Below are 25,065 nucleotides of genomic sequence, written 5' to 3' on the forward strand. Positions count from 1 at the left end.
AAATTGAATAAAACTAGTCTGGAAGCTGTAGTGTGAGTAGTTTTTGAGAAAAAAGTTGAAATATGCAAAAAATCTAAGTAGAAAAACACAGACTCCTATGTTTGATGCCCAATAACTTTCTTTAATGACCAGTGAACAAATAATTTTTTGCAATAAAAATTGTAGAGAATTTAATTCTGAAAAGAATTATGTAAGCTGTGTAAACTAAATTCAAATAAAAGTTGAATAAAATGTATTCGTATGTAGTACATTACACCACAAAAATTTGCTGTTTTATGATGAGAAAACTAATAACTCATAGGTTTTAGCTGATTGCAAATGAAACATGGATTTTAATAACAGCTGATTCATTTTGTTTTAAATAAGAGAATATTTAAAAGGAATTATTAGCTGAAAATTATTTCCAGAAATATTTTAGCTCAATGTTGAACAAAAAACAAACTGTAAGTTAGGCCTACTGTAACCGCGCTGTGTTCTTTCTTTAATCTATTAACCAGTTATTTGTAACCATTTCACTTTGCTTTTGTGTTAAGTGTTAACTTTTTAAAAAATGGCAGGTAATTTTAGACATTATTCATACTCCGAATTAGCTGACATGCATTTAATGTATGGAATGGGACACTACTGTAATAGTACTGAAGCAAGACATTTGTATCAAGAGAACTTTCTTAACCAAGTATGTCCAAGTTCAAGGTTTTTTGCCACTATTCATCAACGTCTGTCTGAAACAGATTCTTTGATATCCAAAGAGCACATTTATGCAGGCAGACCCCGATCTACTATGACTGTTGAGTTAGAAGAACAAGTTCTTAATGAAATTTATGAACATCAAGAGAAGAGCACACAAGAATTGTCAGTGCAGTTTAATGTCAATCAATCTATTATTTGGAGGATACTAAAAGAGCAACAATTACATCCATACCACCTCCAGAAAGTTCATACTCTATTGCCATGAGACTGTATTCTCCGTGCTGGTATTTGTTGATGGTTTTTAGTAAAACTTGTTTACCCAAACTTTTTAACAACCATTTTATTTATCGACAAGGCACACTTTACAAGAACAGCTATCGTTAACGTCCACAATCAACATATTTGGGCATCTGAGAATTCTCATGCCATCAATCCTAATCTTCCACAACATCGGTTTTCAGTAAACATTTGGGCAGGAATCATAGGAGATCATCTACTTCTGTTCGAGCTTCCTCCCAGGCTTGATGGCATAATCTACTAGTCTTTTGGTATAAGTTTAATGTCATTTAGATATGCTACTTTCATATAAAAAAAAAACTTTCATAAAAAACCGAAAATTTTATTTGCAATCAGCTACAACTTATGAGTTATTAGTTCTCTCCTCATAAAACAGAAAATTTTTGTGGTGTAATGTACTACATACGATTACATTTTATTCAACTTTTATTTGAATTTAGTTTACACAGCTTACATAATTCTTTTCAGAATTAAATTCTCTACAATTTTTATTGCAAAAAATTATTTGTTCACTGGTCATTAAAGAAAGTTATTGGGCATCAAACATAGGAGTCTGTGTTTTTCTACTTAGATTTTTTGCATATTTCAACTTTTTTCTCAAAAACTACTCACACTACAGCTTCCAGACTAGTTTTATTCAATTTTTCAGATAGTTTTCCATATGAATCCAGCATAAGTTTTTCAAAAACTAGTCCCCAAACAATTCAGCATCGGTGTATTTCACCAGAGGAACTGAATTCCGGGCGAAATCTTTCACCCTGTATAGCTCGCTAATGAAGCGTTTATGGATATATGTTTATGAGAACTTTTTTTTCTTATTTTTACCTCTACTATCACGTATTGAATTATTTTACCATAATTATGAATTACCCTGTATTTGGGACCAAAAATTTACAATTCAATACCAAGTTACATTAGGGCAGAATTCAATAGACACAGGTTCAAGAAAAGTTTATTTTCCTGGTTGGTTGATATTGGGGTGGAAAATTTTGAAAATTTAGTTAGACTGTAAATATTGAAACTATTTATTCTTCATTCTTCTCTTTACTGTTTCTCATTTTTCTAAAATAACCTTTCTTATTATTATCCTTAGTAGAATATTAATATTTATCTACTAATTCCATAATTTTGTTTGTATTATAAATTTTTACTAATTTTATTATAAAAAACTTTAATCCTATATCAGTGAATGAAGTTTGTAAATAGTAATTATAACACGCAATAAGCAACTAATTACTTATACCCCAACACATATAATTTATAGTGGGGTGTATATTTATTCATTGAAGTTATCATTTATTCATTGTTGAAACACCGCTGATTTATGTAGTTACATTACAATACTATATTATCAATATTCTAATGTTCCTTTCAATCTTCATTGTAATTAATAAGTTTTCATAATATGTGAAATTTGATGCATAATTAGCTGTTAAACTGTAATTTATTGTAGATTCGTGTATAGACCGGAATGTATTGTGACTTACTTGAATAAATAAATTTGGAATTTGAATACCGCATCATTTATGACAAATTGTGACACAATAAAACACAAAAGAAATACCAGAATATGGTAATCTGCTATCGTTATCTCATTTACTCAAGGTATTGACAGGAAGCTTAATTCTTGGAAAAAGTTATTACATATCCATCCATGCAATATTTCATTATTTTGACAATGAGCTAGAAATTCTTTAGATACTAATTTGGAGCTAACATAAATAAGCAGTCTCCGAATTATATTCAGGTTGATCCTGCTGTGGTATATATTTTATATCTTCTCATAATGTTAAGTCTGAATGAATAAGATGGCCTTTCAGCTTCCTCAAAGTGCTGTTTATAGTTATTAATGTATTTTTTGAAATTTTTATTACTGGTATCTTGTGCACTCATCGATAATCACACCCATTTACCTAATAGAATTCAAATTTTCAAAGACCGCTGTTGCAACCGAAGCTAACGGTTGCATTTTGTCTTGCACTTGGCCAAGCACCAAGGAAGATCAATTTTGGGACTAACAGAGATTAGATTAACTGGGGGATGAGAGCGTTAATTCTGCTAAGTAGATTGGCTAATTAAAATAACTGGTTCCGATTGGTGCAATACCACTGTAGTCTCTTATAAGTCTCCAAGTTTAGTAACAAAATTGAAGGCCGTGACACCTGTCCGACATTTCTGTTGGGTGAAGGGGTGGTTGTAGGACATGCCATGTGAGGCTTGCTGCATCCAATTGTGGTGTCTGTTTCACTGTCACAGTCGTCCGCCTTTTCGACCAGATTGGGATCGGAACGCTGCAGAACAGGTGTTATGCACCCAGCCTCAAGCCTCAACAAGGCATGTATGCCAATCAATGGATGATATTAATCAATCTATTGTAATTATTCCAACCTTCCATATTCAACTCATTTTTCATCTTTTTGCAGGTTTACATAGATTTGTTTGATCAAATCGATGAGAATCTGAAAGTGGCCCTGCAAAACGACCTGAACGAGATGGCCCCCGGCCTGCTTGTCCAAGCTGTTCGTGTTACCAAGCCAAAAATACCAGAAGTTATAAGGAAAAACTATGAACTTATGTGAGTGGATAGTTTCTAATTATCTAATCTGTTTGTAAATTTTTTATTGTTACTTCGTGTTAACATTGAAACAGGTAACATTTTAGAAACATTATTAATTACTAATTACTCAGTACTAAAAATTGATCTCCTTAGTTAGCCAGTAAGAGGAGAGTCAAGTGATTTTTCACAAACATATTCCTCACATTAGTATTATTCTCCTTTTTAATAATACTATTTGCTACAGCTACTATTAATTGCAAGGTGAGAGAAACTATAATCATGATAATTTCGAAATCAAAGGATGAACGTATCAACTGAAATCCAAGGAACTACTGTTTCAGGAAGATGTTTGTGAAAAATCACTTTATTCTTTTCTTACTGGCTCACTAAGGAGATCAATATTCCTAGAATAGATATATTAGAATGATATTTTACATCAATCTCCAATCTACATGCTGTGTAACATTAGTGAATTCTTTCCCAGCGAAGTGAAGTAACCCAGCGTAATTACAATCATATTAATCAAATTTAATCTAAAATTTATATGTCAGTTTTTCAACCATTGCCAGTTTTTCAACCTAGCATACATGAATGGTTTCTGTGTGAATGCTTTCTCTAAGATTCCACTAAGCGATAAACATATTTTTAATTATGGCTTACAGATTAATTGTTTTGTTCAGTTTTTGAAGTTGTGCTCTTGAATCCACCTTAATGGGAAATAATTAAAAATTCAAGTGACTTTGAATATCTATGAAAAATATTCATTAAAAATTGAGCTATTAGTTGGTATTGATGCTGCTTTGAATTTCTTTTGAATAACTTGATAATAATCAAGTTTTGAATGCTTTTTTCAGGGAAAGTGAAAAGACAAAACTGCTTATTTCAATTCAACATCAGAAAGTTGTAGAAAAAGATGCTGAGACTGAGCGAAAGAAAGCTGTCATCGAGGCTGAGAAAGAGATGCAAGTTGCAAGAATCCAGTTCGACCAGAAGATTATGGAGAAAGAATCACTCATGACTATGTCACAAATTGAAGGTAATGCTGAAATTGAAAAAAAAATAGTTGAATATGAACGTTTTTATTATTAATCCACCATATTGCTCAAAACATGAATTTAAAATTTCATTCTTTTGTACTGGGCCATTCTTTTTCTTGCCATAGGGCACTCAGGTGATGGGCTAACAGCAGTAGTTGACCAGTATATTCCATTCTTCTCCCTTCATTATCAGTATTTTTACCTATTGGGATGCCCAAATCTGTTCTTTTTAGGACACTCTTCTCTATCCTTCCTTTCCTTGGCTTCTTCCAAGACCTACCAGGAGAATCAGTATCTGTCGTGCTGACTACATGCCTGTGTAACAGAAGCTACTTATATCTATTCCAAGTCGTTCGCTGCTGTATTAACGAAAGCCTCCATATCGTCCTGCCGGAGCTATTCAACTGTAAAATGCATAAATTCGTTTGTAATTTGTGGTTATCCCATTATGTTTTATAATAATAATAAATCAATTTATTTGTTCATGAAAAACATACAAATAGAGTTGAGCTTATATGAGATATTCTTGTGCATGTTAAAATTTCACAACATCATACAATAACAATATTTTTGATTATACTTATAGAATAAACAAGGAGACAAATTGAAAACAAGTACTATATTTATATATGTATGGTTAAATTGAAAACAAGTACTATATTTATATATGTATGGTTAATACAGCTGGAACAAAACAATCACGAATTGAATAAGGGGCAGTGGTAGAATAACACAGATTGAATTACATATCACATATCATTTCTCTTATCTCTAAAGACTTCACAATGTAAAGAAAAACTCTATCTTCTCTTCTGAAAGATTTGACAACAGTACCATCAACCTGTCCTCATTATTAACTGTATTTTGGTAAAATTTACCTAAAAATTGAATTCTACAGCATCTGTACATAGGACAGCGCAACATAAAATGCTCCAGAGTTTCCAACTCTCTGTTATTACATATAGGACAATTCTTGGAAGAGTCTATTTGTTCCTCTATCTCTGAACAAATACATACCCCTATCCGATGCCAGGCGCAGCGGCGCAGCTGAGTTACGATTCTTGTTCTAGCAAAAACTGATTTCATGCTAAGTTGCTCTCCTAAAGTGAAAGAAGGATTTATTTTCTTATAAAGAGGACAGGTTGCCGACACTAAAGCTGATTGTACGTCTGACAGTCTTAAAAATTCTGAATATTCCTCAGAATTATCTGATAATGAGATTCCGAGTGAATTCTGAAGAGATAATAATATATATTATTTGCTATTTCAACTTGGTATCCAGACTTTTCTATGTGACTTCCCACTTGAACCAACCAGTTCCCCGATAAAAATTAGCTCTACCTTCTTCACTTTCCGCCAACCTAGCCAAGGTATTAATACAAATATTGGGGTATCTATGGTTAGACATCGAGAGTACTCTTTTTACAAAATGCAAGCTTCTACAAAACACGAAATGCCCTAATTTGAATCTATTCATTTCCAAACGTATCCACCAACTTGGTGAACATTGGCTCAGGAAGAAAAGCTTTAAGAAATGTAATTGAGCTTCTTCTAATAATTCTATGTTTTGGAATCCCCATACTTCAGAGCCATACATATATGCAGGCAGAACAACAGAATCGTACAGTTTCATTTTACTCTGCCAGACATTTGACTTAGCCTTTCTAAGAATATTAATCACCGACTCCCCCATCGACTTGACCTTCGTCTTAAGTGACCTACCATGTTGTCGAAAATTTCCATCAGCGCTAAAAATTACCCTCAAATACTCGTACTGTCTGACTATTTCAATCTTTCTTCCTCCTAACCAGAATGCCAAATTTTTCTTTAAACCTCGTTTGTGAAAAGGTACTATTTTCGTTTTTTCCATATTTACAGGAAGCTGTTTGAATTTACAATACTCTGAGAGGCATTTTATTTTCTTTCTCAGATCTGACTCGCAATCGGCGACAATTACTATATCATCTGCGAAGAGCAGCATCAATATATTTTCTTCTCTGTTCATTCTGATGCCACTGAACCCCCTCGCTCTAAAAAAGCTATCAATATCTCTCAAATAAAGGGAGAAGAGAAGCGGGCTGATTGAATCCCCCTGCAAAATGCCCTTTGTGACCGGAATAGAGAATAGAATAATGATTCTCCCGTCCCATTTTTCTTACTTATTATGTTCGTAGCTGAAATATAAATTCCTCGTATTATTCTTAAGAATTTTGAGCTGACTCCCGCCCTTCCTATATCATAGGAGCGAATGCGGAACAGAAAATCAATACATAAAATCATATACAAAATCAATTTATAAAGCGAATAGTTTTCTTTTTCTCACATATACCTGGCAATAAATAAGTGTTTGAAGTGTGAAAATATTATCTGAGCAAGTGCGACCTTTACGAAAACCATTCTGGCATTCCGGCAAAACCCTGCTACTCTCCGTCCAAATTGTCAGCCTTCGCTCCAGCATACTTGTGAAAAGTTCTGTAATTTTTCGGATCCAATCTATTGTCTTTCTTGTACAGAAAAATATTTTTTATTTTCGTCCATTCTAAGGGAATTCGCTCCTCACAAAAAATTCTATTGAAAAACAATAATATTCTCTCTAGCCAAACTTCTGGTAGGGCCTTATCCCTTATCCAATTCATAACGAATTCCGTCATTTCCTGGATCTTTCCTATAAAGTGTTTTATAATTAACTTGTCTCCTCTCCTCAAGGGTTATGGGCCAGGTGCTTTGGAATTGAATGTTGAGCAAAAGTACTCAGTTATATCATAGAGAAACAATAGCATAAATAGATATCCCATGGTATAGGGCGTTTATGTCGCAACTTTTACTGTTATCTCAAGCCGATTACTGTCGATTTTTACTGTTTTGACCGGGTAAGAGTGTATGAACGACACAATATGAGAGACTACCAGCGTCATAAAGCTTCTTGGGAAAGAACTACGTGGACTATCGGCTTGAGATAAGCCAACAGTAAAAGTTGCGACATAAACGCCCTATACAATGGGATATCCACTTACGCTATTGTTTCTCTATTGTTATATAGCCTACACAGTGTTTTCACTATACTATACCGCACATCGATATCTCAAACCGTTCAGAAGATATTCACATTATTCATCAATACCACTTATGTATTTAATTTCTGATATGCATGATATTGATTAATGATGTGAATATCTTCAGAGCGGTTGAGATATCGATATGCGGTTTTCGCCATTCATTTTTTCTTGAAATTTCGTATCGAAATTATGTATCGCATGACCACCTTCCTATTGAAAAATTAAAGTTGCATTCAATATGGCGGGTCCAAGATGGCGGACCAGATTTTTGAAGTCATAGTAAAGTAGTATTTTCAATTTGAGTAGGATCCCCAATCACACCCACCATCAAATTACCTTTGTGTATGAGATATTAAGCCGTTCTCGGACTTTTCACCCACCCTGTATAATATACTGTTCTTTTTATGTAATTTTGAGTTTAAGCTATCATGTTTCTAATAGATTTAAAACCTTGCTAAGAGACAATAAGTTTTAGTAGTCGGACACAATTTATGCCCGAATTATCCACATTATCGGTAGCCTCTCAGACACATTTTTGGCTTCATCTTCATAATTCTTATTCAGTTGAGTACGTAATCATCCAATTAAGTTTCATCAAGTTACAAAATCATCAATGAAAATATGGAAAATGGAATATTACGATTTTTTTTTTTCAAATTGTCTGGAGCAGTGAGTAGATTTATCAAGTGGCATACTACCAGATACTTGTTTATCGTAATGCTTGATATGCTCATTCGCAGATACGATGCACATTGCTACTCAAAAGAGCAGAGCTGATGCGGATTTCTATCAGACACAAAAACAAGCTGAAGCAAATGCCCTACTTCTCACGCCTCAGTTCTTGGAGCTCAAGAAGTACGAAGCAATCGCCAACAACACTAAAGTCTTCTTTGGAGCTGATATACCAAAAATGTTCCTCAACATCGGCTCCGTCGACTCCAACACACAAGCAAACAAAAACTGAGAACCCAAAACTATTAATTGGTTGATATAGAATACAATTCAAATTCGAAAAGGTATTAAGATTTCAACAAACATTTACTTGAAATAAAGGAGGCAGTTTGTTAAGCCTAAATAGAAACAGATCCTCATTTTTAAATGTCATTATTATTTAGTATTTATTATTATTCTGTTCTTGTGAAACATTCTGGTCAGTGAATGAGATTGTATACATGAAAGAGGCTTGTTTACTTATTTGTCTTGATCGGGAAACCATGGACATTTTGCCTACAATACATCTGTGTATTAGTGTTGTTTTTTAAACTATTCAGTGCTGTAATCTACGATAAATATTGCAACGTTTTGTGTCGCATCATGTACCACAGGAAGCATGCTCTGTATTTGCTCATAGATCAGGGATAATCTATCTCAATTTGGAATATGATTTTGAAAAATATAGTCAATTAATCCGCTGTTGATTAAGATAGGCAGAACAGGGTCCCGATAGTCTCCTTTTTAGTTTGAACAGAGTTACATTTTGAATAACACAGAAATGAATCTCAATTATTATTCATTGAACACGAGATAGAGATACAATTTATTGGTTAATTAAAGATTACAGAAATAAACTGGGCCACGCCTTGTGTTATAATTAGTGAATTTTTATTAAGTAACGTTTTGTTCTGCAGAGTACAATAATTGTACGCATTGATGCATTATTTTTTATTCTGTTTATATTTTATATATTATTTACCTAAACGATAAAGCAAGTCCATGATAAGAGTATTTTACTTGTTCCCAATGATTGTGCAAACTAGAATTATTTTGTACGACTTAGAAACATGAACTCATTCTTTTATTTCAATGAATATTGTACACTGTAACCATAGGCGATTCCAATACAGAAATGATATAATACGATCTATCGGGATGAAAAATAAAACTTTCATGTAACGTAGTATGAATATTGAATTGAATAATTGAGTATGTGTATCCAAAATATATCGAGTTCAAATGGAACAATAATTTATTATAAAACTCTTATTATTTACATTTATCATGAGTGAGTTTATCACTACATAAATTTATTAAAGATGATTGTTTATTAGTGTTTTTTATTATAATAAAGTTTTAAAAGTAATTAATGAGCTTATTATTTTGGAAATCAGTTTCCCTGTCCGTATTTTGTTAACTTTCATAACTTTTTTAGAAAGCATAGCTCTGCTATGATGCTATGAGCACAACTCAAAGAGGAGACATGTTATGAGTAGTTGATACTACCGGAAAACTGTTCTATAGGCCTATGCAGCTCATTCTTCTTCTCGGCTCATCAATGCGGTTCAAAATCATGTATCATAAATCAAATTTATTCAAAAAATGGAGAGTTTATTGTTTAGGTACTTCATAGTCCGGGCGCAAATGTCATTCCGTGGTCATTTTGGGTAACAGCCGTGGAAGATGTCTCAATTTTTTCGTTAGCTCTAGCATAATGATGATAGAAGGATCGTGATGATAAGTCGAAATCATAGGCAAACACCTCAAAAACAAGATTTTCAAGGGTTTTGCTATATCGCTTGTATTTTAATAATCGTTCAAGATATTCAACCGTTTTTTGAACGAAATTATTTTTAAAGTCTTCCTCTACAAATTTTGTTCTAAAAAATTTCCCTCTAAAACGCATATTTTATTAGTTATAACCTTCAAAAGCCCCCCAAAAAAACTTTTTTTTAATTTTATTTCAAATTTCTCTCAATTATAACTTTTTTTGTGCAAGGAATACAGAGAAATTTCAAATCTATGAAATTTAGATCGTTTCTTCAACTTTAAAACGATATATTATCTTCATGCGCTGTAGGCCTACATCAACAAATGTGTTCTGTTCACAGATAAAAGTAGCTTCGCTAGAGATGGAATATTCAATAATAGAAATAGTCACCTATGGGCAGAAGAAAATCCTCATGGAATTTTTAAGAAGGGAAATCAAAATCGGTTTTCAGTTAATGTCTGGGCAGGTGTTCTCGGTAACCACGTCATTGGACCATACATTCTGCCAAACCGACTCAATTCTCCCACTTACCTGGTCCTTCTGAGAGACATTCTTCCGGAATAATGATGGAGGAAGTCCCGTTAGAAAAAATAATGGGAATGTGGTTCCAACAGGACGGCGCCCTAGCTCATTTTGGGAACAATGTACGGGAATATTTGGGTGCGACATTTGGTGAGTGTTGGATCGGGCGAGGGGGTCCGACACCGTGGCCGCCTAGAACACCAGACTTGACGCCACTGGACTTTCACTTTTGCGGACGTATTAAAGAACTATTTACTCTACTCCAGTGGAGAATGAGATAATTGAGTTGGTGGGTAGAATTGTGGAGGCTGGGGCCGTCATTCATAAGAGGAAAATGCGAACATTTTCCAGTCAATGGAAAACAATTTCAGGGCATTTGTATCCGAGTAGGTAGACGGCATTTCGGGCAAATTATTTGAAGTTTGGCTATGTTTTCCAACCTCTGTTAATTGTATTCTTTTTTCTTTGTATTTTTATAGTAACAAAGTAATAAGTATTTTCTTTCAGAGTAATGTATTGAAGTTTCTGTATTGTAAATAAAAAGCATATATTGTTGACAAATCTTTACCTAATTTTTCTCTACTCAATTGAAATAAATTAGACCCACAGTTGGGTTCTGTAACATTAATTATTGTTTGAAATAATCTATAACAGAATACAAATGACATGCAAAGCAGACGGAGACTGTTGCATTTGTTGTGGCAGACTTTAGCCACATGCCTTAGCATCCACTGCAACTAACCCCCAGTGGTGACCTATCACTAAAGCTGCCATATCTCAGTTTAGTCCAGTCAAATGGTCGTTTTTCAGGAAACAACCCCGAAAGAATTTTTCTCGACGGTTCTATGTGTATTTTGGGGCGTTGAATTCGAATCCGAAATTTGCTGACACGCCAGAGGGCGGCTTCACCCCCAAAACCCTCAAAATTTCGAACTTTTTTCGAATTTCTCATTCAATCTCGAAAACCTTGAGTTTCTCAAGAAAAATCATTTTCGACAAAATTGAAGAAAATAGAATTTCCAATAAATTGAGTGGTCGCGCTGGACTCTACCGTTTTTGGTTCCGGAGCTACGAATTTTCAAAAAAGGGGTATTTTTTATGGGTTTTTCAAAATAATGCAAATTTACCACTTTCACCCTATACAACTTGGATATTTATATTTCACAAGTAATGATGAAAAACCACACATCACGTGAAAGAGCAATTAATTCTGAATAGGATTACTTAGGAATTTTCAAATTTAGTAGAGGGGGAGGTGGGGACACCCATAAATAGAAAACAAATCATTCAGTAAAAATACAAATTTTTCATTATAATACCTTTTCAAGGCCTTCCTAACAAAAAAAAAACATATTTTGGCTGAAATTATCAGAAGAGGGTTGTGGAGATCAGTTGTGGGGCCTGAAGTAATAGTAGGTATTGGTTTTAGCCCATTAGGTACTTAACATGATACTGTTTACGACGCTCCTCAATGCCACGCCACGCTCCGCTTTCAGTGTGGTTGTACCCTAACCATTAATAAGGAAAAAATAATAAGTGGAAAAAGCAAAGTGGCCGCTGTGTGAGTAACTGAAGACTTCCGGACAATTCAAATATGATATTAGATTATGGTAGGAAATATTAAATATTTGACATTACTATTTAATATTTACTTCAAATAATTGTTTTAAATTATAATATTTGAGTATGGGTAGGGACGTAGGGAATTCGTAAACACTTTGGCCCGGTTGTACAAAAGCCGGTTGAATTTTATAACCGTGATTAATTACACAAAAACCAATCAGAGGAGACTTTTTTGATATGATAGCTTCTCAGTAATTCAGTCCATGACCGGCAGTCGCCAGACAGACTTCGTCAAAATATAAAACAATCAATACACAAATAACTAGAGATGGCTGCAGATAGGTTGTTTCGTGTGGCTCTGTAGATGGACTGCCATACTAAATCATGAAACAATCTCAAACTGGTCTACAAGTTCACTGGTCTCATCATCTCTCAGTGAGTAGAGAGGGTAGTTAATGAGTTTTTCACGTACCAGCCTACAAAACTTCCCATACTCAAGCTCACAAACACAAATTGGCAGTCTGTTAAAACATTTTAGCATCCGTAAGGGGTAGCATTCGTGTGCTTTCGATAGTCTGGAGTAGGGCAGGTCAATGTTGGTTCTCTGATTGGTTCTCGTGGAATTAATCACTTTTGTGCAACCGGCACTCTGTATTTCAAACTTTAAGCTTGGTGAAATTAAAAAAACTACCGTACCACAGAATAGGTACAGAATGGAAACTGTCAATAAAACGCCTATCTAACCAATGCTTTTTACATGTCGCAAATACTATATAGACACGTCACGTGACCTTGGGAAGGTCCAATCCTGGTTTTCTGATTGGCTCGTAGCAGTGAACTAGATCTATTGATCCAGATCATTGAAGTGATCCGAACTTACCATCAATACTATTACAATGCGGCGCTTCCTAACAAGATGGCGTATTTTTGCGACAGGGTATTAGCCAGGTTTCCATACTATATGTATACTGTGACCGTACACCGTAGCAGGCCATATATTATCTTCAAATTGTAATCACAATTAGGCCAGGCAATGAATGCTCAAAAAAGGGTATAGAGGGAAAAGTTGGGAAGACAATTTTTGACCCCGCAGTTTTGTTTAGGGTAGTTAGGAAGTAAACATATCAAAAGTCCCCACCCCTACCCCCTGTGATAAGGGGGTGGGGGTGGTTTAAAGGTACCATTTTTTGGTTTCTCGCATAAAACTCAAAAACTATGTATCCTAAGGACTTGACTGTCATATAACAAATTAAAGCTTACATTATTTCCCACAATATTTATTCTACAACTTTCTTTATATCTCCACTAGTTTTCTAGATATCCGCTCTTGAAGGTGTGACATTTTTGGAAAAAACACGTTTGCCACCAATTTTTTTCTATTTTTGCTCTTATAACTTTTTAAAAATCTGGTGTGGCGCACTCACACAACTTTCCTTGCCGTTATGAAAATTGATCACCTGACGCTAGTGTTCTCGCGCATACTAGTTTACTATTCAAAGATCTGAACCAGCTGGTGACAGGACAATAACGCTGGATACACACGAGATATGCTATCTCTTCATAGTGAATGATTCAATAGAATCAACAGTTGCCAACAGTTTGCAATTGAATAATCACATTTTCTCAAATTACAAGCTTATTTTCAATTCTAGGTGAAAATGTTACTGGACATTAATTGGAGAGATTTTCATGCTCAATCTTTCCTACTCGAAATTTTCCGTTTAAATTATATCTGAGACCTGATAATTGGAAATCTAAAATCAAACTTTGCATAGATGAGGCGGAGCTCCTGAAATTTTTCAGATGTGGGACTTGTGGCAGTTGATATAGCTTATCAATGACTATTCCAGGTATGAATCTGATCAAAATCGTTGGAGCCGTTTTCGAGAAAATCGCGAAAAACCCTGTTTTTGACAACATTTTAGCCGCCATCTTGGATTGCATTTGATCGAAATTGTTCGTGTCGGATCCTTATAGTGTGAGAACCTTACGTTCCAAATTTCAAGTCAATTTTAACTGGGAGATGAGATCGTGTACACAGACGCACATACACACACACACACACACACACACACACACACACACACACATACAGACCAATACCCAAAAACCACTTTATTGGACTCAGGGGACCTTGAAACGTATATAAATGTAGAAATTGGGGTACCTTAATTTTTTCGGAAAGCAATACTCTCCTTACCTATGGTAATAGGGCAAGGAAAGTAAAAATCGACGGGAAAAATCCATGCTGATTATGAGCTTATAAGGCATTAAATTCTCTTTAATTTGATGTATAATTTCACGTTTTTACGAATTTCCCTACACCTTTTGTAGCAGCTCTAGTGTTGAGTGTGAAATCTCCATTTTTGCAACAATACACCAATTGACAAAGGAATTTGGAGGGAATATTTTAAACAAAATTTTTGACTTTGTTGAGCTTTGTAGCTTTGTTGAGACTAGTTAAGAAGAGAACATATCCAAAGTCTCCATTCCCAACTAATGTTCTAAGGGGATGAGGGTGGTTTAAAAGTTGCATTTTGCTTCCACGCTCATATCTAGAGAACATGCGTTCAACCGACTGAAATGACTATTCAAAAATAAAGCTTGATAAATTCTCTACACTTTTTTCAGTGGAATTTTCTGGTATTCTCAACAGTTCCCGAGATATTCGCTCTTGAAGGTGTGTAATTGTTAAAATAACAGGTTTTTATCCAATGTTTTGCTCTTCCAGGGATTATAACTTTAGCTCTAAATAATAGCTAAATAATCGGTAGGGACGCCGCATCGCGGCTCATCCAATCCGCCTATATCCATTGAAGATCACCCCTGGTTGTGAGTGTTCCTCTGGATATGCAGGACTCTGTATGTCTCTTAAAATTATTCAGTTCGTACTACATTTATATATATATATATATATATATATATATATTATATATATATATATATATTTTTTAACTAAAGAAATTGGGTTCAACAACATTAAGTGCTCTCCACATCCTCTAAAGATGCTTTTTTATTTATTTAGGTACTCTACTTTACTTATTCTATTGTTTTTTTTTATTGTAAATCTTCAACTGTCAGGTTGTTATAATGCAGTTCACGGTGCTCATTCCCCACACCCAGACTTGTCTTTGTGGGGAATATTCACTATTTATATAATGTTTCTGCTGCTGTATTACTTTTTTCATTATTCACAAATCCTTCCTATAAATGAATATCGATATACACGATTTCCATATTTATATTGATATAAAAATATCGGTTTCCTGTCTATCGATTTATTGTTGTCGACCTATTAAAATCTAAAAGTGAGGTTATGAAGTTATGTTTTGATTGTTATCACTTTTTCAAAATATTAAATGTCATTTGGGCTTAGGAATAATATAGAAAAAAAACTAGTTACTTTTTAGTTATTCTAGTTACTAGTTAACTTGACTTTCTGATAGTGTAATAAATTCGTTGCTTTGTAGATAGTTTTTGAAATGAATCCAAAATATTGCTGACTGACAATTTTATTATTGAATTTATTTAAAAAAAGAATAGTTGTTTATTGACGGTTTTGGACTTAAAGTTGGTCTGATTTGAAATTAACTTAGATTTTTCTAATTTCTAAGTTACTGTTTTCTTTTAGAAATACAATTTTTAAATATAAACTTGAAATTTTGATACTTTTACTGATAGAAATTGATGAAATTAATTTTACGATGTCGGAAGGCACTTTTACAAGAGAAGTTGAATTAAATTATCTTGGATTGACTCTCAAACTACGACAACATTTTGTAGGAGATGTAAGTTGTGTGGTATGGGACGCCTCTATTGTTCTGGCAAAATATTTAGAGAGACTCTACAGTGAACAAAAAAAGAAGTTTTCCCAACTCAATATCCTGGAGCTTGGAGCTGGTTTAGGATGTGTCGGCTTAACTGCAGCTTGTCTAGGGTAAGTAAGTTTTAAAGCTACGGTAGCCTATGTAGTTAGTTTTGACAATAATTATTATAAGCTGTATTATAATTATTATAAGCTGTATTATAATTATTATAAGCTGTATTATAATTATTATAAGCTGTATTATAATTATTCTAGGTTGTAATTTTCTGGACTACCTATTGAATTTGTTATTATGATTTACTCCTGTGGTCTAAAGATTTTTAAAAGAATAATTTCAATATTATTACAATTGGAATTGTCAAATAGAGTTCATCTGGGTATGAGTTTAAGATAATGTTTTGTCACCGGTACCATACCTTACCTACAGTAGGCTATATAACCTTAAATATAACATGGTTACATAGTAACTGTAACCTTAACTTAATACCTTCTTCATCCTTCACTCTTCTTCATCGTTTATCGATGGCGTCATAATACAAATCACTACTAACACATGCTCACGATCAAGATGGCATTGTGTGGGTGGAATCCAACCCTGGTTTCTCAACTTCAACAACAAAACATACCGGTACTGTGCATGTCTAGCATTCTTACATGTCTGGCTAACAGGCCAAAATCTGAGTCAAATCATTCTCCAGAAACTTGTCCTGTCCTTCTAGCATTTGGTTCATCATTCTCTCAAATGCACTCAATTAGCTTGTTGAAGAGGTGGAGTGCTGAGATCCTGTAGCATGGACCTGCGATCTCAGTAGAATGTCAATCAGCTATTGAAGCTTAATGTTGTAGTAATGCACATCTGACCAGGTTTCCAAATCCTGTTTATTTTTTTTATGTAAATCAGGCAGAGAAGAATGAAGTGGCTGTCAACTGGCAAAATACCCAGCCTAACAAAAAGGAGCTTGCAGTGTGCACAATTTTCACTTGCAGTCATTATCCGGGCAGCTCATTAGTATTTAGTATTTATTTAAATAAGTCCATAAAAGGGATCACTAAAGTGAAGCCCACTGGGACACGTCAAAAATGTAAAAAAACAACTGCCCAGAGGCAGAAATCAAATACGAAAATAGGCACTCACCACACTGCTCTCCAACATACAGACCTTAGGTAATATGACAGTGGAAGAGGTTGTGATTTATCATGAACAAGTAAGCCTCCGTCACAAGTCTCCGCAGCTTCAGCAACTAGAAACAAATCAGACTCGAAAGCACACGAATGCTACCCCTTACGGATGCTAAAAATATTTAACAGACTGCCAATTTGTGTTCGTGAGCTGGAGTATGGGAAGTTTTGTAGGCTGGTTCGAGAAAAACTTATCAACTACCCTCTCTACTCATTGAGAGAAGATGAGACCAGTGGACTTGTAGACCAGTTTGAGATTGTTTAATGTGTTACTATGGCAGTCCATCTACAGAGCCACACGAAACAACCTATCTGCGGCTATCTCTCGTTATTTGTGTTTTGATTGTTTTATATTTTGACGAAGTCTGTCTGGCGACTGCCGGTCATGGACTGAATATACTGAATTACTGAAATCTGGACAATCTCTTAATCCCATGCTGAATGTGGCCAGCTTAGCTTTGTCTTGTGTTTAAGACAAAGCCTAGCAACTTTACAGGGTCTTGATCACCAGGTAGACTTCTATTTCACACCTTCTTCCACTGTCATATTACCTAAGGTCTGCTCTTGTGGGGTCATTCAGCTAGGGTTGTGGACGTACTGAAGCTGAAAAAACGGGCTGCCCGCTTTATTATTAGTATTATCAGTATTAAATTATGAGTATATTATTATTAATCTTTATTGATTCATAAAATAAGTACATCATCAAAATGATAGGGAGAGAAAAATGTAAGGTAACATTGTGCTATTCCTCTCCCAAATCAAGATTACACATAGATTGAAAATAATTTATTATGAAAATTGAAAATAGTCCTTATCATTATGCAAAATATCAATTAATCAGTATAGTAGTGTAGACGTGATAGTTCATCTCTCCAACATGTCCCGTATTAAGCATATTTCTTATCTTGTAAGCGGTAAGCTACTTGTATAAGCCAATTAATTTCTTTCTATTGATGTTATTGTATATGTAGTATGTTAGATTAGGCGGCCCATTTATCCATGAAATATTGACCAGAGAAAATGTTCACAGATTTAAAAACACTTGATGAAGCTTTCTTTTAATTTTCAGAGCAAATGTGACAGTGACTGATTTACCAGAAGTTTTGCCAGCATTGCTCTCAAATATTGAGGATAATAAAAGTATTTGGAAGAAGAACGGGGGGAAAATTAAAGCCAAGCCCATTGATTGGTCCTCAACGTTGTCTCTAGAGGAATGGGACATGCCTGATCTGATAGTGTTGGCAGATTGTGTTTACTATCAAGAGGTAATTAATAATAATTGAATAATAATAGATTAATGAATGTATTACAATACTAATATGACACAAAAAATAGTATCAAACGTTGGTCATATTTATGAGAAAATGTGATTTGAAGAACTCTTGATATTGCGGTAATTGAAGGAGCTTGAGATATTATCAACATTCCACTTTATTTTAATGAAAATTATTATTTCACAGGAGCATGCTTCCGTGTGTGCTCACACAATATCTCAATAAGTCTCTTCAATTTTGTAAACGTTCCGCAACATAAATATTCACTCTACAAACTTCATTATAGTATTTTGTTTTAGGAGCTGTTTCAGGTACAATTCAGTCCTCTTCAGTACACTCCTAGCACTCATCTTGGAAACAAGGATGATTTAACAGTAGGTTTCATTGGGGAACCTATTAAAATAAAAAAACTACTTTTCTGTTGTTTCAAAATGTTTGTGTCATATTGAATCCAACATAACTTTTTTAATCATGTGATACATGATTTCGATACAAGACAAAATGAATGGCAGAAACCGCACATCGATATCTCAAACCGTTCAAAAGATTTACAAGTTACTGATAAATCACACCAAAATGAAAAAATTGGTATATTAAAAATAAGACATTAAACTTTTCTGTTCAAAGTGTTATATATGTGAGTGAATATAATATTAGTCTGTTTACTAACACTTAAAAAAGTAAAATTTAATAGTTTTGAGTTTTTTTTTTAGATTTTCAATGAACTTATTTACTTCATTATATAGAAGAAGATACATTCAAAGATACTAATGATCTATTAGTATCTTTGAATGTTAATAACTTTTAAACTGTTTGAGATATCAATCTGCGGTTTTGACCATTCTTTTCTCATGAAATTTTTTGTTGAAAAATGCAATCCAAAATGGAAATTTATTCAAGTAGGTACCCAATGAAACCTATTGTCAAATTATCAGTGTGAAAGAAATATTAAGCTGCTTCCATAATTTTTACCAACTCTGTATAACACGAGAACAATACATTAATCCAAAATTTAATCAATTTCTCATTCCAATTTTGATCATGTTGAGGTATTTCTATTTGTTAATCAATTTTATTATCAAATTCTAGATCCTGTTTAGAAAATTATCAGTTAATTTGTAAACGAAAAGTAGCCTACTCTCATTCTAGTCTCCAATGAAATTAGTCATAGTCATATTATGTTCAAATAAATCTGTAGCTCATTCTAATTGAAGTATTTCTATCAATATAATGAGAATGAATATCGTTCAATTTAAAGTATTTGTAGTGTGTTTTTACTCCCAAAAAAGTTCATTAGTTCAAACTGTTATTTCTATCATTCACATTTCATTCGATTCTTCTATTCAATGTGTGGTTTACTTCAATTCTTAATTGAAATTTCCATTCTACTTTTTCAGTCTGTCAATCATCTCATAGGAACCATGTTGAGGCTTAGTAGTGATGAAACTGAATTCCTGTTGTGCCAAGAAGAACGACAAACTGACAAACAAAAAAATGTCTGGAAGAATTTCTTAGAGAAGTTTGAAACGCACTTCGATTTCACTAAAGTACCACAAAGTGAACAGCATGAAGTTTTCAAAAGTGAAGATATTTGCATATTGAATGCTAGGAGAAAAAAGTTATAAGCTCTGATCATGAAAATTCATGCAATCGCATTATTTTGATTAATTCGATTGCTTTCTCTATACAAGGTTTGGATAACTCTAATTACTTGTAATTTGTGATTTTTCTCAAGTATAAATTGTAAAATTTTGCTGCTTTTTAAGGTTTGTTATATGTAACTCATATTTTAATAAATGTAAATAAGAAGGGGTATATGTACATGTCTTATCCACTTAGAACCAAGTATTCTATTTAATTCTCAGTTTAAAACTCTTTGATGCTTGAGTTAGTTTTGATATTCACAGTAGTTTAGTCATCATACAGACATAATGTTGCAGAACTTTAACATCGTATTCACATTATATTATGTGGAATAGTATAGCTAATTTTCTATAATGTAGGCTACTTTGAAATTGTTACTCTTATCTTCTTCAAATCGTCACAAACAAATAATTAAAATCTTCACAAACAAACATTAATATAATCTTATATTCAATTGACAGCACATAGTCCAGCCAAGAAAGGGTATAGAGGGAAATGTTTGGAAGATAATTTTTGACTCCACAGATCTGTTAAGAGTAGTAAGGAGGTAAACATATCAAAAGTCCCCACCCCTACCTCCTGTGCTAAGGGGGTGGGGTTGGTTCAAAGGTACCATTTTTTGGTTCCTCGCATAAAACTAAAAAACTATGTATCTTGACTGTCATATAACAAAATTAAAGCTTACATAATTTCCTACAATATTCATTTTACAACTTTTTTTATATCTCCTTTAGTTTTCGAGATATCAGCGTGTGACATTTTGGAAAAAAACACGTTTGCCACCATTTTTTTTTTTCTATTTTTGCTCTTATAACTTTTTAAAAATCCATGGGAAAAATCCCTGTTGATTATCAGCTTATAGACCATTAAATTTGTCTTCAATTTGATGTATAATTTCACCGTTTTACGAATTTCCCTACACCTTTTGCAGCAGCTTTAGTGTTGAGTGTGAAATCTCCATTTTTGCAACAATTTTTGATTTATCCCATCGATTTTTTAAAAGTTATAATAGCAAAAATAGAAAAAAATGGTGGCAAACGTGTTTTTTTTTCAAAAATGTCACACCTTCAATAGCGGATATCTCGAAAACTAGAGGAGATATAAAAAAAGTTGAAGAATGAATATTGTAGGCAATTATGTAAGCTCTAATTTGTTATATGAGTCTAGTCCTTAAGATACATAGTTTTTTAGTTTCATGCGAGAATCCAAAAAATGGTACCTTTAAACCACCCCCATCCACTTAGCACAGTGGGTAGTGGTGAGAACTTTTGATATGTTTACCTCCTTACTACCCTGAACAGAGCTGCGAGGACAAAAATTGTCTTCCCAACTTTTCCCTTTATAACCTCTCCTTAACTGAACTGACAGCCCATACCAGGAGTCAAAAGAAAGCTTCGCTTATAAATTTCAATTTCCAATCATTATTAACATTAGCTGTACAATATTCACAACTAGCTGTCGTGTACTTGTATTTTTGAAATGAGAAGAGCTTTAATTCTTTGAATTAGTGTGAAATGAGAATTACTGATGAATCAAACACTACTAAGAACCAACTAAAAATTTGAATAAGTAGGGATAAAATTGGTAGGGTGGCATAATTATCATTATACTTTATCATTATAATTATTATTTGCTAGTTAACATGTGGCCTAGAAGCCATTGAGCTGTGATAGTTTGTCAATTTAGACAAATTCATGAAATAATGTATCATAGGCTTGGAAAAGTTTTTGAAGAATTATTAAAAATAAATTGATGTTCTCATTACACACTTGACCACATTACTCAATTAAATAATAATGAAATTGCCGATGGTAATTTTTGATGATTTGATGAAGTTGCAGAAATATAACTGCTCAGTTGCCAAACCTATCATTATTAGTTGGGCAGCGATTCGTCTATCTCTCTAGTATTTTCATTTCCTCACTTATCTGACTCACTAATAATGTTCTCCTTTTCACTTGAATCCAAGTATTCTAATAAAACTAAAAAAATTAGGACCTCTTTGATAAATAAATGACATATTCTAATGTAGATCATGTAGTATTCAGAGAATAACGATACATAATGTAATATTATTGACCGAGCGAAGTGAGGTCTAAGATTCAAGTCGACGGTTTGGCATTTCTCTTAATGTTTAAATGTTTGAATGTTTTTGGGCCAGTTTCCGAGCTCGGGATTTAGCTAAGTCCTAGACTTTGAACAGCTGGAGTCAGAAAATTGGCTTTCCAAAACGGGGCTTTCCTAAATAATTCGAAATAGCTGAAACTTTACACTATTCTATTTTTATTTTATTTTGTATTCAATTTTCTAGTTTTTCGAAATTTAATTCAAACGTGACTATGACAATGACTGCGACTACGCCCACTACCTCCGTAAACGGAGGTAGTGCTACGCCCCGTTTTGGAAAACCAATTTTCTGACTCCAGCTGATTAAAGTCTAGGACTTAGCTAAATCCCGAGCTCGGAAACCGGCCCTAAATGTTTATATGTTGCGCATTTACGGCGAAACGCGGTAATATATTTTCATGAAATTTGACAGGTATGTTCCTTTGACTAGGTTTTTGGAAATTTTGCATTTCAAGGATAATATGAATGGAAAGAGGAGCCTCTTTCATACGCCAATATTAGAGTAAAAATCAGACTATAGAATCATCATAGATCAGCTGACAAGTGATTACACAGATGTGTGGAGAAGCCAGTCTATTGCTGTATTTCCATAAGGTCTATAGTTTCAATCAGGTACTTTTGTGGATGAGAATACTGCGTGAGGTCTACTGTTCACAGAACTACTAGCTATCAGGCCTAATATTTTTCATCAAATTATCAGTATTAATTGACCGAGCGAAGTGAGGTCTAAGATTCAAGTCTATGGTTTGTCATTTCTCTTAATGTTTAAATGTTTATATGTTGCGCATTTACGGCGAAACGCGGTAATAGATTTTCATGAAATTTGGCAGGTAAGTTCCTTTTTTAATTGCGCGTCGACGTATATACAAGGTTTTTGGAAATTTCGCATTTCAAGGATAATATAAAAGGAGCCTCCTTCATATGCCAATATTAGAGTAAAAATCAGACTATAGAATTATTCATCATAAATCAGCTGCCAAGTGATTACATAGATACAAAAAAAAATGAAGAGGAAATACTGTAAAGTTTCAGATATTTTGAATTATTTAGGAATGTTTCATTTCTTCAAGGAAAAACGTTTCCAATCATAGAAATTAGAAAATAAAGATAAAAACTACGACTACGTCCCGTTTCGAAAAGCGAATTTTCTGACTCTAGCAGTTCAAAGTATAGAACTTAGCTGAATCCCGACCTCCAAAACCGGCCGTAGTTTGAAAATTTGAAGAACATGGCTTGTAACGATTTAAAATACACTCCCAATCATTTCTTGTTCCTGGGTGTATTTTGGGAACGCGCCAACTAGTCTCCCCGAAAGTAAAGCTCCTTTTGAAACCACATTCGAGGGGATTTACTGACAGCGTCAACTAAGCTCCTGAAAGAGGAGCTTTACTGACGGGGAGACTAGTTGTCGTCAGCGACCGAGGAGCTTAGTTGTCGTCTACGGTCCCGACAACTAGTCCCCTCTGAACTAGTAGGGGATTTACTGTCGGGGAGACTAGTTGACGCTAGCGTGCAAGGAGCTTGGTTGTTGTCACCGAACCCAACAACCAAGCTCCTCGCTCGCTCTGAGTGCCGGAGTTTTCGCGAGTAAACTGACATATATATAATATATTTCATGCACTTACTATGGATTTCCTCAAATCACGCCTGGTTTTCCCAGTCATTCATAGCTTTTTTAAGAGTTATATCATATTTTCAAGAACCAATAGTTCAAACTTCATAATGAGGTTCAGCTTAGTTATTGGTTCATATTTGTATGTTCTCATCCAAGAGCCACATTTCAAAACAACAAGCGAGTGAAGCAAGTTCAAAATACCCTTTTGACTGATATGATGTACGAGAGCGATCCGTTTCAATGGGATTTGCAGGCGAGCGAAGTGAGTTCCATTGACACTGTCGGGGTCCAGGAGTCATGGAATTACAGGCAGTGGCGTGGCGGATCAAGGAGGATCCAGCAGCAATAATATAAAAAACTTAAGTGAATTGAAAAAATTCAAAGTACAATATTATAGGTTTTATCGATGGAACTATTTGAGACTAGTCGGCAGGCTCGCTTCACTCGTCTGCATTTTTCATATGGGCATGCTCCTTTCCATTAAAAAGTCAAAAGAGACTTTCAGGAACTGTTCAATTAGAATTATGTAGTGCAGGATGGAAAAAATCGTTTTTCCATTGGTATGAATAAATATATCTCTGTAAAGACTTGTTAGGATCTTATAAAAATTATTATATTCAGTTCAGCCCTTTAAAATTTGAAATAGGAATTTATTTATTCAATCAATGAGAATTACACATCTTACAGAAAAGTACCACAGGCTTATATACGTGATTATAGGAATGACGTTGTCAACTTACAAAACATTCATATCAAACTCTCTCAAGTATGAATTTTCCGAGAAATGAAGAAATATGCATAGAAAACTAAATGAAAAACTGGAGAAAAGAATCCCTCTGATTTATTACCACCATTACCTCAAGTTTACACATTCAAATTCAGTTGTTCCTGAAAACCCTGGAAAACAACTTACTCTGAACTTAAAAAAATATTACAGTGACCTGTGGAACAGATTTAAACAATTTCTGTCCATAAATCAATGAAAAACCGAAAAATATAGAAAAACGTTGGAAAACACCAGATTTTGAGCGTATCTTCGGTGAAATATTGGGCACCTCTCAACATAATATTTTTAGACCCTAGCTGAAACTTTGTACCTAATTTAAACGTTTTTTGTTCTCGTAAATGCTGAGAAAAAGAAGAAAAACACTTATTTTGGGCTATGTTTAACGTTATACCACAGCTCTTCTAAT

At 34.0% G+C, this 25,065-nt stretch overlaps 2 protein-coding genes across 2 annotated transcripts in view; both read left to right on the top strand.

Annotated features, from left to right (window-relative positions):
- The window catches only part of LOC111057616 (erlin-1-like), a 32,270-nt gene extending 22,549 nt beyond the window's left edge, over positions 1 to 9,721 (top strand). Inside the window, exons 6-8 of the mRNA XM_039436855.1 lie at positions 3,411 to 3,562; positions 4,399 to 4,580; positions 8,378 to 9,721. Of these exons, the coding sequence (XP_039292789.1) occupies positions 3,411 to 3,562; positions 4,399 to 4,580; positions 8,378 to 8,601 (558 nt within the window). The 3' untranslated portion in view covers positions 8,602 to 9,721. The remainder of the gene's footprint in view (positions 1 to 3,410; positions 3,563 to 4,398; positions 4,581 to 8,377) is intronic.
- A 5,778-nt stretch (positions 9,722 to 15,499) lies between these two features.
- Positions 15,500 to 20,301, top strand: LOC111057679 (protein-lysine methyltransferase METTL21D). Its single transcript, XM_022345138.2, has 3 exons — positions 15,500 to 16,144; positions 18,282 to 18,477; positions 19,884 to 20,301. Exons 1-3 carry the CDS (start codon positions 15,912 to 15,914, stop codon positions 20,109 to 20,111), a joined length of 657 nt encoding a protein of 218 aa, XP_022200830.2. The 5' UTR covers positions 15,500 to 15,911; the 3' UTR covers positions 20,112 to 20,301.
- The last annotated feature ends 4,764 nt before the right edge of the window (positions 20,302 to 25,065 follow it).

The sequence above is a fragment of the Nilaparvata lugens genome, chromosome 1 (assembly GCF_014356525.2).
Source record: "Nilaparvata lugens isolate BPH chromosome 1, ASM1435652v1, whole genome shotgun sequence".
Classification (NCBI taxonomy): Eukaryota; Metazoa; Arthropoda; class Insecta; order Hemiptera; family Delphacidae; genus Nilaparvata; species Nilaparvata lugens.

Coding starts and splice junctions, on each gene's coding strand:
- LOC111057679 (XM_022345138.2), top strand. CDS start 15,912: ATGTCGGAAGGCACTTTTACAAGAGAAGTTGAATTAAATTATCTTGGA. Junction 16,145..18,281: donor TTAACTGCAGCTTGTCTAGG/GTAAGTAAGTTT, acceptor TTTAATTTTCAG/AGCAAATGTGACAGTGACTG. Junction 18,478..19,883: donor ATTGTGTTTACTATCAAGAG/GTAATTAATAAT, acceptor CTACTTTTTCAG/TCTGTCAATCATCTCATAGG.